The sequence below is a fragment of the Planococcus citri genome, chromosome 3 (genome assembly GCF_950023065.1).
Source record: "Planococcus citri chromosome 3, ihPlaCitr1.1, whole genome shotgun sequence".
Classification (NCBI taxonomy): domain Eukaryota; kingdom Metazoa; phylum Arthropoda; class Insecta; order Hemiptera; family Pseudococcidae; genus Planococcus; species Planococcus citri.
The window spans coordinates 75,258,887-75,273,531 of record NC_088679.1 but is presented as its reverse complement, the minus strand read 5'-3'; the positions used below and the strand labels follow the sequence as shown (position 1 = coordinate 75,273,531).

The 14,645-nt window shown below is 35.2% G+C and overlaps 2 protein-coding genes across 3 annotated transcripts in view; both read left to right on the top strand.

Moving 5' to 3' along the window:
- Positions 1-14,645, top strand: part of LOC135839250 (slit homolog 3 protein) — a 660,297-nt gene that overhangs the window by 354,419 nt on the left and 291,233 nt on the right. The gene's annotated exons all lie outside the window — the stretch shown is intronic.
- Positions 164-875, top strand: LOC135840657 (uncharacterized). Its single transcript, XM_065357284.1, has 2 exons — positions 164-392; positions 499-875. Exons 1-2 carry the CDS (start codon positions 164-166, stop codon positions 873-875), a joined length of 606 nt encoding a protein of 201 aa, XP_065213356.1.

Below are 14,645 nucleotides of genomic sequence, written 5' to 3'. Positions count from 1 at the left end.
TCTTGGAGACTTGTTAACAAATCGTCACACCTGGCCAACTGCTTCGCCGTAGCACCTTGATTTTTTTTAGGAAGTTGCCTCAAGGCATTTCCAAATGCATCCATCAGCTCTTCATCATCTGATGATGCCAGTCCGTCGTTGACGTATAAAGTGAAATGGGAAAATGTGTAAGCTCATTTTAGCTTTATACGTCGACATTGGACTGGCATCTTCAGACGATGAAGAGCTGATTGATGCATCTATCGACGTGTTACAGTCCAAATTTAAGATAGTTTCGAAGACAGCAGACCAATTCCTTGGTATTCGAATATCCCGATCATCTAACGGAGATATTTCCTTGGATCAATTGCTGTATATTGAGAAACTCACAAAGCAATTCGGAATAGCTGGCTGTAAGTCAGTAGATACTCCGATAGTAAAACGATCTACAAAATCAGACATCGAGAAAATGTCTGCTGTATGTCGCCAGAGGTACTTGATTCGATATTTCATACACAGTTGGCGCATTATCAAGATCCCTGGAAAATCCATCACCCAAAGATGTTAGTTGTTTGAAGCGTGTTACTCGTTACTTGAACAGTACGATAAACTTCAAGTTCGTGTACAAATTCGATCCAACTGTCAAACAGCTAGAATGTTACAGTGACGCAGATTTTGCCGGTTATCCTGCTACATCTCGATCGACAACTGGCATTCTGATCAAGTATGCTGATGCGGTGATTTCCTGGATCAGCAAACGACAGCAGTTGGTAGCTGACTCGAGTTGCGATGCTGAATTGATCACTGCTAACGAAACATCAAAGGAAACCATCTGGATTTCAAGATTATTTCGAGAATTAATCAATCTGTCCGACGTTCCTGTGCAGGGCTGTTAAATTACCGTAATTTATTCGCTGGTAAAATACGGTAAAATACGGTATTTATGGTATTTTACTAAGAAGTTATTTTTTGTAGATTGACTTTGAAGTTCTGAACTTTTGACCTGCCTCTGAAGCAAATTTTCATCTGTTATTTTAGGTGTTATTAAAGATTATAGAAAATTTTCCATGGACATTTTTTGGAACTTATGGGGAAAATTTTTGGTAACTTTCAAATCATAAATTTCCATGGAAATTTGAAAAGTTATGAGGGAAAGATGAAAAAAGTGTTAATTTGGCTTTTTGGTAAATTATGGTAAACTACGGTGATAAACTTTTGGTAAAATACCGTAAAATACTGTAAAATACCGCCGTAATTTACCAACATAAATTACCTTATAGCCCTGTTCCTGTGTTGTTGGTGGATAACGAAAATGCCATTCGAATAACCGAGAATGTCAAATTCCACAGCAGAACGAAGCATATCCAGAGGAAGTACTTATTCATCCATGACCGAAATCGAGTAAACATGATCGATGTTCAGCACATTTGAACTGAACAGCAATTGGCTGATATACTGACAAAGCTGTTGCAAAGTCCAAGATTGTCAATCTTGTGAGAACAATCTGGGTTAATATCATCGATTGTCTAGATCATTGTTTGATAATTCTCGAATTAGGGAAAGTGTTAAAAATTTTACCTGCATACATGGCCATCGGCTGTGCCATTTTTCATCACCATGAGCAAAAACAGTGAGATTTTCTTTATCGTTTGCTCCTAGGCTGTACGATGCCTTTCCTTTTTGGATTAGCATACACTGCCGTCTCATCAGTATTGAAAACTCTTGTAGGATCTTGCAATATATCTATGTCTTGGTCTAGCATTTCGGTAGTTTCATCGAACCATTATCGGATGTATTCTTCAGTTACTTTGGATCTAGCTTTAGAAAGGTACTAGGAATGTTTCTGAGATAAGGTTGGATGACGCTCCATGAACCCACAAAACCATTTATTTCCTATAAAATCGAATGTTACTTACATCAGATTGGTATGTATACCAGATACCATACCTAGGACTAATAGTTAATTGTGAAATTTGAATCAAACATTCGCCAATTTGATAGCTAAAAAAGTGTGCTAACCCGGACGATTATTTTAAAATGGATTTTGAATATTGAATTCGTTGCACTGAATATAGTAAACCTTGTTTGGATAATGGCGCGCCTCTACGAGAAATATCTATCAACCATGTTGCTAATTCTTCTTCGACCTCATCTCCGAGTATACATTTTCTACCTGTTTTCCCATACGAATTCGGATCGCTAACACCATTAATTTTATTCCTTAGAGTTGTTCTTGGAATATTGTATTGTCTAGCTGTAGTTAATACCTGTTGAATGTGAAGAAAAGTTCGTTTTCATATTTTGAATGAATTTTTAGAAGCAAAAATTACGAAAGCTTACTTTTGATCCAGCTTTTACTGAAGTCAGCGCATTATTCATATTTTCTTCAGGATAATTAAAAAACGTTTTCTTTTTTTTATTTGAAGACATTTTAAACTAATTTCTTAACCAATTTGTTGCTAAAAAAAACTGAATAGACACTATCACCTCCCCTTTTTAGGGGACCCCCCTTTATTGAAATTTCAATAAACTTTTCTCAGCCCCATTTCAACCGATTTTGAAAATTTTTCTGGAAGTTAAACCTGCTCATTTTTCGTAGGTTTGCTGAGAAACTTTTTTGACAGCTTTTTTGGTGGGTTCTTTGTCTGTTGTTTTAAAAACATCCATCGTCATTACTAGGGCTCGGAGGACATGGACAACATAGAAAAATGCATGCAAAAAATATGAAAAAACATAAAACATGAGAGAACTTGTAATTTGCATAGGGTTTCTAAAAATAATGTTGCCCTGCTGTAAAGATCTGAAGACTTTGAAATGAAAAATGGGGTCTTAGAACAACAATAATTTACTCCTCAAATACCCAATATTCAGCACAATTTTGAAAATACAACGATTTTTGAGCAAAAAAGCAACGCAAAATACACATCAAGAAGAAAAGAAAATTCTGAAACAAAAGCCAGAAGAGTTCATAGTTCCCTGGCGAACAATATGCTCAAAAAAGTTACTTACTTTATTAAAAAATTTCAAAATAATAATAAAAACAGTACACAAATATGTAGGTATGTAGGTACAAACGATGAAAACACTTTCATAAGGAGTCGTAAATTGAAAAAGAATCGCGTTTCTAAGTTATCGAAAATTTGAAACGTGAAACGTTTTTCTTAATTTTCTCAAGAAACATTGAAAATACAGCGATTCGTTTATACCTACCCCAAGCCCTCGAATTATTAAGTAAATTGTACATGTTTTTAATTTCTATTAAGAAATGAATCGATTTGTATCTCAGCAATTGTTCCATTTTTTAATTTTACCAGCAGAGTATAGAAACAAGTAGCATCTAAATGGTTTTTCAAGGAAATTTGCTAAGGTTGGGAAATTCAATCTGGTATGCTGCCCACCATTACAGCACATCACATTTTTTTCTATCTGCACCCAAACTCTGGTACAGCTCCATCTCGAATCTAACAGCACTCTTCTCGTCAGCATCATTTTACACGATCAGGTTGAAATTAGCACTTCGTTATTCCTTTGAGACCCGAGAAGAATTTGATGTAGGTACATATGAAAATTGAAAAATTTCATTAATGGGAAGAAGTAAGTATAAATTTGTTAAGCAGTAGGTATTTTTTTTTAAACAATAGTTTCTTACTCAAAATTTTGTTTTGGAATTTGAGGAAATTCTTAAAATGGGCATTTTTTAAATCCCGATTTCCAAAATAAATTTTCAACGTATGGATAGGAAAATTTTTCGAAAAGTATCTTTAGGTAATACCCACATAAAAATCATGTTTGAATAATACTCGTTCATACTGCATTACATTATTAGGTACTTTTTTTTTTTTTTTTTTTTTTGGTTTGTTGGTTGTCTACTAAGTACTTTAAACATTTTTGAAGTCAAAATCCAAAATTTTGAGAAAAATGAAAAATGATTTTCTGCACAAGTTATGTCAATTACAATTGAATGTGGGAGTGGTCAAGACATAATTTTCACTTGAAAAAAAATATTTGGTCAAAAATGAAACACACAACGTGTGAATAATGATATTTTTCACAATGAACCTGGGAACGACTTCGCAACTCAATTTCCAATTTTTTTTATTCGAATGAAAATCACCATCCTTCAACCTCTTCATTTTTACCCGAAAATGTTTTTAATTCGAAAATCATGTCACTCCTGCATTTGTAATTGTTACAACTTGTGGAGAAAATCAATTTTTATTTCTCTCAAAATTTTGGGATTTGGCTTCAAAATTCTTTATTGCACAAAATTTTTTGATTTTTTTTTTGTATTACCGAAAGAAACTTTTCGAACAAATTTTCGTATCCTTGTATCGAAAATATATCTTTTGGAAATCAAGATAGAAAAAATTCCCATTATTAGCATTTTCTTGAATTCCAAAATGAAATTTTGAATAAATCTCATTTTTTTTTTTAAATCTGCTCAACGAACGTTTCAGCATTTCTGGAGATCGTAATCCACTCACAAAAACATCACGAAGCGTAATTATGTACTCAGCATATCGTCAGAGTAATCACATGGAAGCAAGGTAAATACGAGTAAATGTACCTTGCACGGAAGTGATAACTTTCGGTCGGCAACATGTTTTCTGTTCAAAAACGTATGACGTCCAGGAATCTCTTAATCGTTTTGTACAAAAGGTGGTAGATTAGTTACTCAGTATAAGTTGCTTAGGTATACGTTGTAGAGTCAACCTTCGCCAGAAAACACACAGGACTTGAAATACTACATTTCAGTTTCAAAAAAAAGTTCAAAAATCGCCCTTGAAACATCGTTTTTTGAATTTTTTAGATTTTCATAATTTGATAAAAATCCAAAAATGAATTCAAAGTTGCCTCAAGTCATCCCCAAGAATCAGTGTTGTATTTTTAATCTCGAAGACCCACATATTACTTTCTCCTTTGCCCTCAGAAATACATACATGCTCCAGTTCATGTGTATCTGCATTCAAGCAACGCAACAGTTGAACTAGGGAAAATTCCAACTTCGCAAATCTGACAATTTTACATCCGTCGCTCGTCCCGTCGTCACGTCGTCGCGTCGTCGCGTCGTCGCATCGTCGCATCGTTGTTGAAATCTCGAAGGGTCAAATAAACAGTAAAATTTTCTCAAAACTAGCTAATATAGAGGCTTACAAAGTATAGCGGAAAAAACCCCACCTCCACCCCTGAACTTCCCTACCACATCCACGGTCGACTAAAAGCACCAAACATAGCATAGCATACGTAAAAGTACAACACGGATGAGCTGAAGCTACTGTACAGGCTGAATGTAAAAGTATAAGTGGAATAAAGTACGTGAAAAATTATACCATAGCGTAAGCTAAATAGGCTCGTAAAAATGTTGAAAACTTCTCCGCTATACGCGGTAATTCGCAAAGGAACACGACGCCGTAATATCCAGAAAAAATATCTCCGTTTTCATTAACGAGCTTTTTACCTCCCCTTTTAGTACGCTGTTCTGTTCTGACCAAGACGGACGGGGGGTATCCGTTCTTCGGTGCGGATATCTCCAAAGACCTATCTTTTTTCTTTTTTTCCTTTTTTTTTCGTAGAGTAGGCATTGCTGCTTCTTTCCCTCGGCCTTTGCGACCTTTTCAGGATGCTGAGCTGCGCACTATTACGCGTTATATCGAAAATATAAATAACCTGGGGAAAAGAACGAAAAAAATACTCGTACCAACGCTAGCTGTTGCTATCATCATCGACTAACTATAACGGCTGCAGAAATTCTACTGCTCGCCTTCGCCTTATATATACGTAGGTACGAGCGCTTTAAATAAACGCGTTAAATTTTAATCATTCGCTATGGTCGGGACACGGAAGTCTCGCCATCGAGAAAATTGTTAGAGCAATTTGAGTAATTGCTATAGAACGGCTGCGGCGCTGGCTCGAGACTACGACTCGTGTCCGATAAACTGACGACCCTTCAGTTGTTTTATTTTTCCCTCTCCGTGACGAACGACGAGGGCGAGCTTATTTCCTTCTTTTCGCGTAGGTGGTACCTACAACTTGTTCAATTTCGGTGCCGTTTTGCAATAATGCAAACGTTATTGTTTCCTCGTCGACAATATCTCGACCACATTCGTATAGCACAGACCGTAGCCCAAATCAAACAACCGTATCGCACGCGATCTCGCGTTTCTACAGCTCTGCCGCTTTCTTACATAGTACATCCATGCAGTCGATGAAATCATGTTCAACAAATCATTATTGCATGCCATTTTGCTCCTAATGCTACTTGTCTGATTCTTGTGTAACTAGAACTACTTCGTGAGTCTTTTGGATGTTTGATTTTGGACATGCAGCTACAAATATACGTAGGTGTATCGATGACCTTTTCTCAAACCCTCGCTGTCTTCAGAGTGTATAGTGCAGTCCTCCTGAATCATGTTTTGACGATGGGACTTTTATAAATGAACGAATTTAAGCTAGATCGAAAGAGCATGTTCTAACACCAGGGAAATCAAAGTATAAAGTCCTTTGAGTGCTTGGTAGAGGACGAGAAGTGATTTTATTATATTATATTAAAATAAATGATTATGTTGATAAAAATAATTTTTATTGATTTTTTGTAAAAATGAATTTAAAATTTTCAACTATAAAATAAATTTTGAAAAAATTGAAAAGTTTAAAAACTAAAAAAAAAATATCAAATTTTTTATTTAAATTTTTATTACAAAAATAATATTTTTTAATGAAAAAAAAAATTGAAATTTGAGTAGGCCTTTTGAATTTGGAAGTTATGGAAATAAATGAATTTCATACTAATCAGATGAATGACGAAACAAGAATGAATGTTTACGTATTATCAAAGGAGAATAAAATATAAACATACTCGTAGGTATAGCTTGAAAGAAATCGTTTTTTGTTTAAAAGAACAATATAAGATTTAGAATCAGATAGTGAATTAATATCTTAAGTTTGATTTTTAATTAAATAAGCATGCTTACTTGATTTATTGTTGATAATAATTTCAATATCTTCACTCATTTGGCTGGTAAACTTTGAAAGGCCCCAAATAGGGTTGTGTTGTTGAAGTGCAGTTTTAATCTTGTCATCACGAAGAAATACAGACCTATTCTGTATTTTGAAGGTCTTTAGGAAAGTAAAAAATCTTGCCTCCAGATACTTGAGTAGATGATGTGATGTTAGTGCTGGACTAAAAAAATTCATTTTGTTGCAAAGACTATAGTGAGAAATCCTTCAAAATCTGTCAAATTATTAGACGACAATGGTGCGATAAATTCACCTGGAAGTCGAAGATTAGAACCATAAACCGATGCAATTGGAGTAGTTTTTTCAAGTTTTCTTTGAAAGAACATCTGATTCCTAACAAAATTAAAGGGAGTACTTCGACCCAATTTTCAATTTGACTACATTTAATGGCTGTTTGAAAGTCCAATAGCACAAGGATGATAAGCTGCTGTATGAATTACTTTACTGCCCATCAAAGGAGCTATGAGAATGAAAAAGAGTATAATACAAATAATAAATTACATACATGAGAATTTAATTGCTGCTTCAACTATATTGCAGAGAAAAAGACATCTTGCTGATAAACCAAATGAAATCTTCGATCTTATTTGGTGGTCTTGGTTTCAAGGAATGGCGACACCAATAGGCTTACGACAATCCTCTTTTAAGCACATCGCTGGAACTTTTTTTCCGCTCTTCGTTTCGCAGTTAGCTAATTCGTCGAAACACTGCACATGCATAAAATGGCCGCAATTATCGGTAAAATTTGTATTCCATACCTGAGATCGACGCTACGTACAATATCCGAAACAAATAGCAGTTTTGAATCGCAAAATTACACTGAATATACCTTTTTAAACATAAAAAATAATTCCTAAAAAGAAACACAAAGCTGCCATTTCAAAAAGCATCAAATATTTCCCAATATTATGACTTTCGCGTTGAAATATGCCCTGCCAGCGCTATTGTTGGTCTTATCGCATTCAAACCAGCTGCTTTGATGATGAACGAGAGTAGTAACTAGGAGGCAGCAGTAGGGGGGGTAGAATCCTCAAACGCTATTTTTTTTTTTTTTTTGTGGTAAACTCCTCGGACGCACTGGGCCCCGAGGGTTTAGTTTATTTATAAAAGAAAAAAACAATCTTAATCTTAGGGTTACTAATACATATTAACTACTTACTATTAATTATTCTAGAATATAGCTATACCTTCACCCCAAGATTAAGACGAGGGAGGGGAAGGGGAATGGGGGGGAGAGTGAGACGGATCATCCACCCTGACCCAAACCCCTAGGCGGTTACCTAAGGCTCGATCTCTGCCATGTTCCAGGAGTCGTTATTCACAGGTACCTGTCTTGACAGCAAACCGGGCCCCCGACCCATCTCTGGGGGAAGTTTGAAGGGAGTGATTTCGCCTAGGGGTGGTCCCAACAAGTTGGGGCCCCTAGATAATAAGGCCGAGAGTACATTGGGATATTTGTGGGGCGGTCACTGCACTGGCTACTTGCTTCTCACTGACCGCCCACATTAAAGATCGTTACATTTTCTAAACTAAGCTAAGCTATTATATACAATTTTATTTATCTTCATCCAGGTAGTGTCTGAAAATCTTGATGTCTGGATGCTTTTTGGCTTCTTTTTCTTCTTGTTTTTTGTAAATATTATGCTTTGGGGAATAAAAATGAAAAAATAAAGGTTATTTACTATTATATACTTACGTTAGTACCAATAAGGTAGGATAGATTACGCTACATTCGTAGATGCTCGTAGTTGTAATATTACATCAGATATTCATATTTGAATAAAGCTTATTATTAGTCTCCTTGATTGAATACGTAACAATTGGCGCAGTCAAAAGACTTCACTTTGGTGACGTTTTCTGGCTGCTTTGCTTCGAGAATCGCCGGTATTTACTCTGTAGTTTTATGTAATCCGCGTGGGTCAACACAATAACCAAGAAATTTTACCTTGTCTTGGAAAATTGAAACATGCCGCTTCTTTGTGATTATCACGTTTACAGTAATCACAATGTAAATTCGTTTCTGTATAGTCTGGAGCAACATGATCCTTACAACCACATTTATAACACATGGTATGTTTCTTACTGTGAGAGCCAGCAGATTGAGCGTTATTTACCTTCGGTTTGTTGTACGTTTTACTCTGCTTCTTGGAAAGCGTTTTATTTTGATAACGCTTTTTCATATTCAGCTTATTGACTGTCGACGACTTCATGCCACTTGTAGACGGAGGTACACTGCCTTTCTGTAAAATTTCAGTAGCTCCATCATTGTCCTGTTTGGTTGCTAAAGCTAGTTTGATTGTAGTATCGAGATTGATGTCATCCCATAGAGTCACCACCCTGTAGGTTACATAAAATTGGACTTTGCTCCGGATCTGTGGCTGTAGCCTGGGCAATCTGTTAACTTGTAATTGGTGACAGATCAACCTGCAAAGTATTGAAAACAGAAACGATGTCTTCATCATCAGCTTTTTGTACTAGTTGTTCTGACTTCGTAGGTAATCTAGATAAGGCATCAGCGTTTCCATTCTTCTCAGAAGGGCAATAACTGATATTGAAGGTGAACAGTTGTAACGGTATTGCATAATGAAGAAATCAAGTAGCGGTAAGAGCCGGGAGGTGCTTCTTTTTACCAAAGATGTGTACGAGGGGCTGATGGTCAGTGTAGAGAATGAATCTCCAACCATACAGGTAAATGTAGAATTTTTTTATCCCCCAAACAATCACTAATGCCTCCTTATCTATCTGGCTGTAATTTCTTTCACTTTTTGTAAGAACTCACGAAGCAATAGGTTTCTCCTTGCTGTCGATAAGGTGAGCAAGAACAGCTCCGAGTCCAACAGGACTGGCGTCAACGGATAATATCACTGGAAGTTCACCTCGCTAGGTCTCACATGTATTGGAAAAACATCGGACGTTTAGCAGGAAGCTGTCCAGGGTGCCTTTCTACAGCTCGGGAACTGAACAAACTACCCATGCATCATTGGGAGTTTCCCTCCCAACCTTGGTCACGAATACACATAGACCATGCTGGACCCTTCTATGACAAATTATTTTTAGTAATTGTCGATGCTTTCACGAAATGGCCTGAAATAATCATTGTGCTAAATACTCAGGGCCGGCACTTTTTCATTTTCCCGCCCGGTGCAAACTCTTACATGTTCATGATTTGGTGAAAAGTGTGGATCACTTTTTGTAGGAGGGGGGGGGAACAAAAAGCACAAAAATCTCGAATTAGCTGTGATGAAAGAAAACTGAAAAGGAGGTGAGATTGCAGCAATACCACTGCATTTTTTATACAAACACAAAGTAAGAAAAAAAAAACTGAAAATGTTTCAATTGTTTTGATTTTTCAAATTCTGATACGAATTGAACAAAATTTCCAATTGAACTTCAGAATTTTTTTAAGCTGAAAAAAATCGATTGATTCCTTAATTTTTAATTAATTTTCAAAAGATCTGAAAATGATCAGGTATTTGGAAACATATTGCATACATATTCTGGATCATTAATCAAGTGTTTTTTTGTTTTCTTTTTTTTTTATGAAGTTTTTTTCCACTTTGGAATTATTTAATACAAAATGTAGCTTCAAACTCCCTATCTTCCAAAATTAGTTTTTGAGATCGGCCCAATTTTTTCACAACTTTCACAAGTATGCATGAGGAACGTTTCGAAAATATAAAAAATTACATAATAGATTAGATTTCATTCAACAGGTTTTTCCATGTTCGAAAAAATTCAATAGGCAGGAACTCAGGGTCAATTTTCAACAAGAACTGAATGATTTTTAGAAGAAGAGAATGATGAAAACTGGAACTCCGAAAAAATATTGTGATCTACCTTCTCTCGCCATCACTTTAAAAGCGCCAAAATTTATTATTTTTGAGAAAAAACAAATTTTTGAAAACACTGGGGCATTTAACTACGTAATCAAAAAAGTATAATTCGAATCATCATATCAGTTTTGGGCCTTTTTTGGGGGGAGGGGGTTTGTATTAAAACTATGTATTTTTTTACACAAAGGACCTCATTTTCTGAGTAATCTCCCACTCTGTAAATTTTATCCCCAATTTTTTGTCAAAATTCAAGATATTATTTTTCTTTTTACCTAATCCTTTACACCTTTACATGACAGAGTAGTCAGCTATGCAATCTATGCAACAGAAATGAAACTTCCATTTTTTAAAAAATTGAAATAATTTTAATTTGAGGGGTGAATTTTGATTTGTTTTGAATTTTTTATGCAAGAAATAGGTTTTTTTTGGAAATGTTTTGTTATTTTTTTTATAAATTGAACTTTTTTTAAATTTGAGGGATTTTGATTTGTTTTGAAATTTTTACACAAAAAATAGGCTTATTTTTTTAAATTTTCGCCCGGTGCGTTGCACCGGGTGAAAATCTTCGCCCAGTGCAAGCGCCCGCTTGCACATGGACTTCCGCCGGCCCTGTAAATACTTCTTCAGCAACAACGGTGTCAGTACTTCAAAACGTTTTCGCTCGTTTTGGTCTGCTGGAAATAGTAGTAAGTGACAACGGTACGTCATTTACTGGACATGAATTCCAAGAAGTCCCGTATCATCCAGCGACTAACGGCCAGGCGGAGCGCTATGTATACACCTAACATAGATTTGAAAAACTGAATCCAAAACAAATGAATTTGTGTTAAAAACGCATTTAAAACACATTTTAAACATGTTTAAAACACTTTTAAAACACATGAGAATCCAGTAGTTTAAAACCCCGTTTTGAACAAAAAACAAGTTTTAAACAAAATAAACCATTTGTTTTTTTTTTGTTTTTTAAAAAAAAACGTTTTTTTCCAACACTGATTGGCTGACACTATCAAATGCTTTTTTAAAATCTGTATATGTATATTGGATCTACTATGGGAGCTTGGACTATATTCAACAAAGTTCATTAAATTTGTGTTGACTGATCTACCCTCAACAAAGCCATGTTGGTTCGCTGAAATAATATTCTTAATTTTAGGATAAATATAGTCTGCCATATATCACCATTTCAAACAGTTTTGCCGGAGTAGGGATTAATGAGATTGGCCTATAATTGGTAACATTTCCTGATGCCTCTTTTTTAGGGATGGGAATAACTTTCAAGTATTTCCATCCAGTTGAGAACTTGCTCTTCTGGATTATCAAATTGAATATAAAATGAAGGGGTTTGATCAGAAATTCTCCCACTCCTTTGTAGACATAAGACAGTACGGTTGTCTGGTCCTAGTGCGTGTTTAGTTTTGAGCTTTGAGACAGCAAGCTCAACTTCTTTCACATTCATGTTTTTGATGAATACTGAGGTACCTACACCTGAGAGGGTTGAATCACTCACTATATCGTCAATATTATCATATTTTGTACATATAAACTGACTGAAAGAACTCGGAAAATGAGTTAACAATATTGTCTCCTTGTCTCTCTATTCCATGCGTATCAACCATAATATCAACAGAGTCATTTTTAGAGATTCTTTTTGCATTCACTTCTTTCCAAAAGTGTCTAGACCTCTCCTTATCCTTCAATTTTTTTAATAATCTCTCAACTGAACCGGGGGAGGGGGGGGTATTTTGACCCATTTCCTTTTTTTCTTTTCCCTAAAACGAGGTACATGTCCGGAAAGTATTTCCTGTATTACTTTGGAATAGAATTTCTCTGCCTGATCTACCTCAGTTAACTTATATAAGTCATCCTATTTGAAATCCCTGAATGCACAGTCCCAAATAGTGAGCCTTGGCAAAATTTAACCTCAAAAAATCCCTGGAGCAATGGTTCTTAGCTTTTAGAACTTTGTGGTAGGGTATTTTAACCAGCAGGGGAGGATGGTTTATTTCAAAATAGAGAGGGCAACACAAGCTCATCGTGGGATTCATTTTCTTCGAAATTCTTTGAGATGCATTTTTGATGAAACATTTCATCACGTAAAGAGCAATCATAAAGTTGTTGATTTGACCTAATTAGTCGAGGATTCAGAGTAGTTTCTTTGGGACTTGGAGTCTTCGCCATGAGGCTAAGAATGGTTTCTTTTAGAGGCAGTGGTATATTGAAATACTTTGATGGCCAAAGTTTCAGTAAGATCACTTCCTCTGGAAAATATTTATGAATTTTTCATTGAAAATCCAGCCGACCGATTTTTAAACATGTCATATTGTAGGAGCTCACGAAGGTATTTTCACAAGAAAAAAATCAACACCTTTTACAACTCCTCGTTTCCCCTTCAGGCCTTCAAACATTCAAGTTTTCAAACCTTTTCTTCCCTGTGAAGAGTTCACAATTTTGTAATAATACGAGTACATTAATTTTTAGAAGATTATCATACAAATATCATGATTTCAAGTTTCTAGCTGCTGGAGCACATGATGACCACAGGCGAAAATATGTAAAAACATGTTTAAGCCTATTTTTGTACACAAGTTGGCTGACTTGATTGATGTTTTGGTGTGTTACATGTTTATGGAAGTTGCAATTTAAAAACTTACCCTTATAACTTACAAAATATGTGAAAATTACAATTAACCATAAATTTGATATTTGGCAATTCCTTTAATATGAACCAACCAGTATTACCAGCCGAGTATTTAGATAATTATGTTAGGTATTTACTCGTTTTTGACCCTTCCAGACAAAGTGAAAATTTTTTTAAGAATTTGAAAATTCACTGAAGGCTACAAAAAAGTTTAATTTTGATTGCTTTCGAGTCGGAATCAATTTCGACTTCATATCACTCCGAAGAGGCCAAAAACGAGCTTATTGGGCATCTTTGTCATTCCAGGTGGTTATACCGCTTGTATTTTTTAGAATTTCCAGTTCAAATGTGAATTTTTGATCAATTTGTTCTGTAAAATGTGTGAAAATCAAATTTTTAATGGAAGTATTCAACGAGAGGGGGTTTTTCAGCAAGACATTGTCAGGTATGTTTTCATGATCAGTCGACGGGAGAGCGATTTCAATTTGCTCTTTTTGGAGTGTCCAGTATGTTTTCAAATTTCTCCAGAATTAAAATATTTTTATGATAAAAACAGAACATTTTTTACGTTTTCAGAAAAAAAAATTTAAAAAACTGAAATTAACTAACAAATAAATATTATTCACTCAAACAGTAGTCCTCACACTCTGTTTGCAGTTTGCACTCATCACAATATTTTTATCCTCGAAACAAAATCTTATAGATGGAATAACCATGCTAAAAAAAAAATTGCTGGTGGAATTAAAGCCAAAAATTGGTTAAAAATCGCATTAAAATTACATCGGTAAAAAATTACTTACTGTAGTGTCGCGCGAATCGAGATACCTACGTAGAAGATTGTGTGTGATGGATTGTTACTTACTCGTATAAAAAAGTGGACGAAAAACTTACATTTTAAAGAGATCGAGCCATCAGCTAATTGCTGAATCCAAAGTAGTTTTTGCCTTTGGTTGGATTTTTATATTCGGATCAGTAATGGAAGGAGGTATATTATTGTTGTTTTAACAATTCAAGGAGTGGTTCATCGTTTGCTGAAAGTGGGTTAACATGAACAGCAGATAAGAGTTGAATTCAAGTGATAACAACGAACTGCTTACTGAAAAATAGTATGTCTTTATCACGGGATAGTTCTGCTGTGATGATTAAATTTCAAATTTCTTGACCAAACGACAATTCTG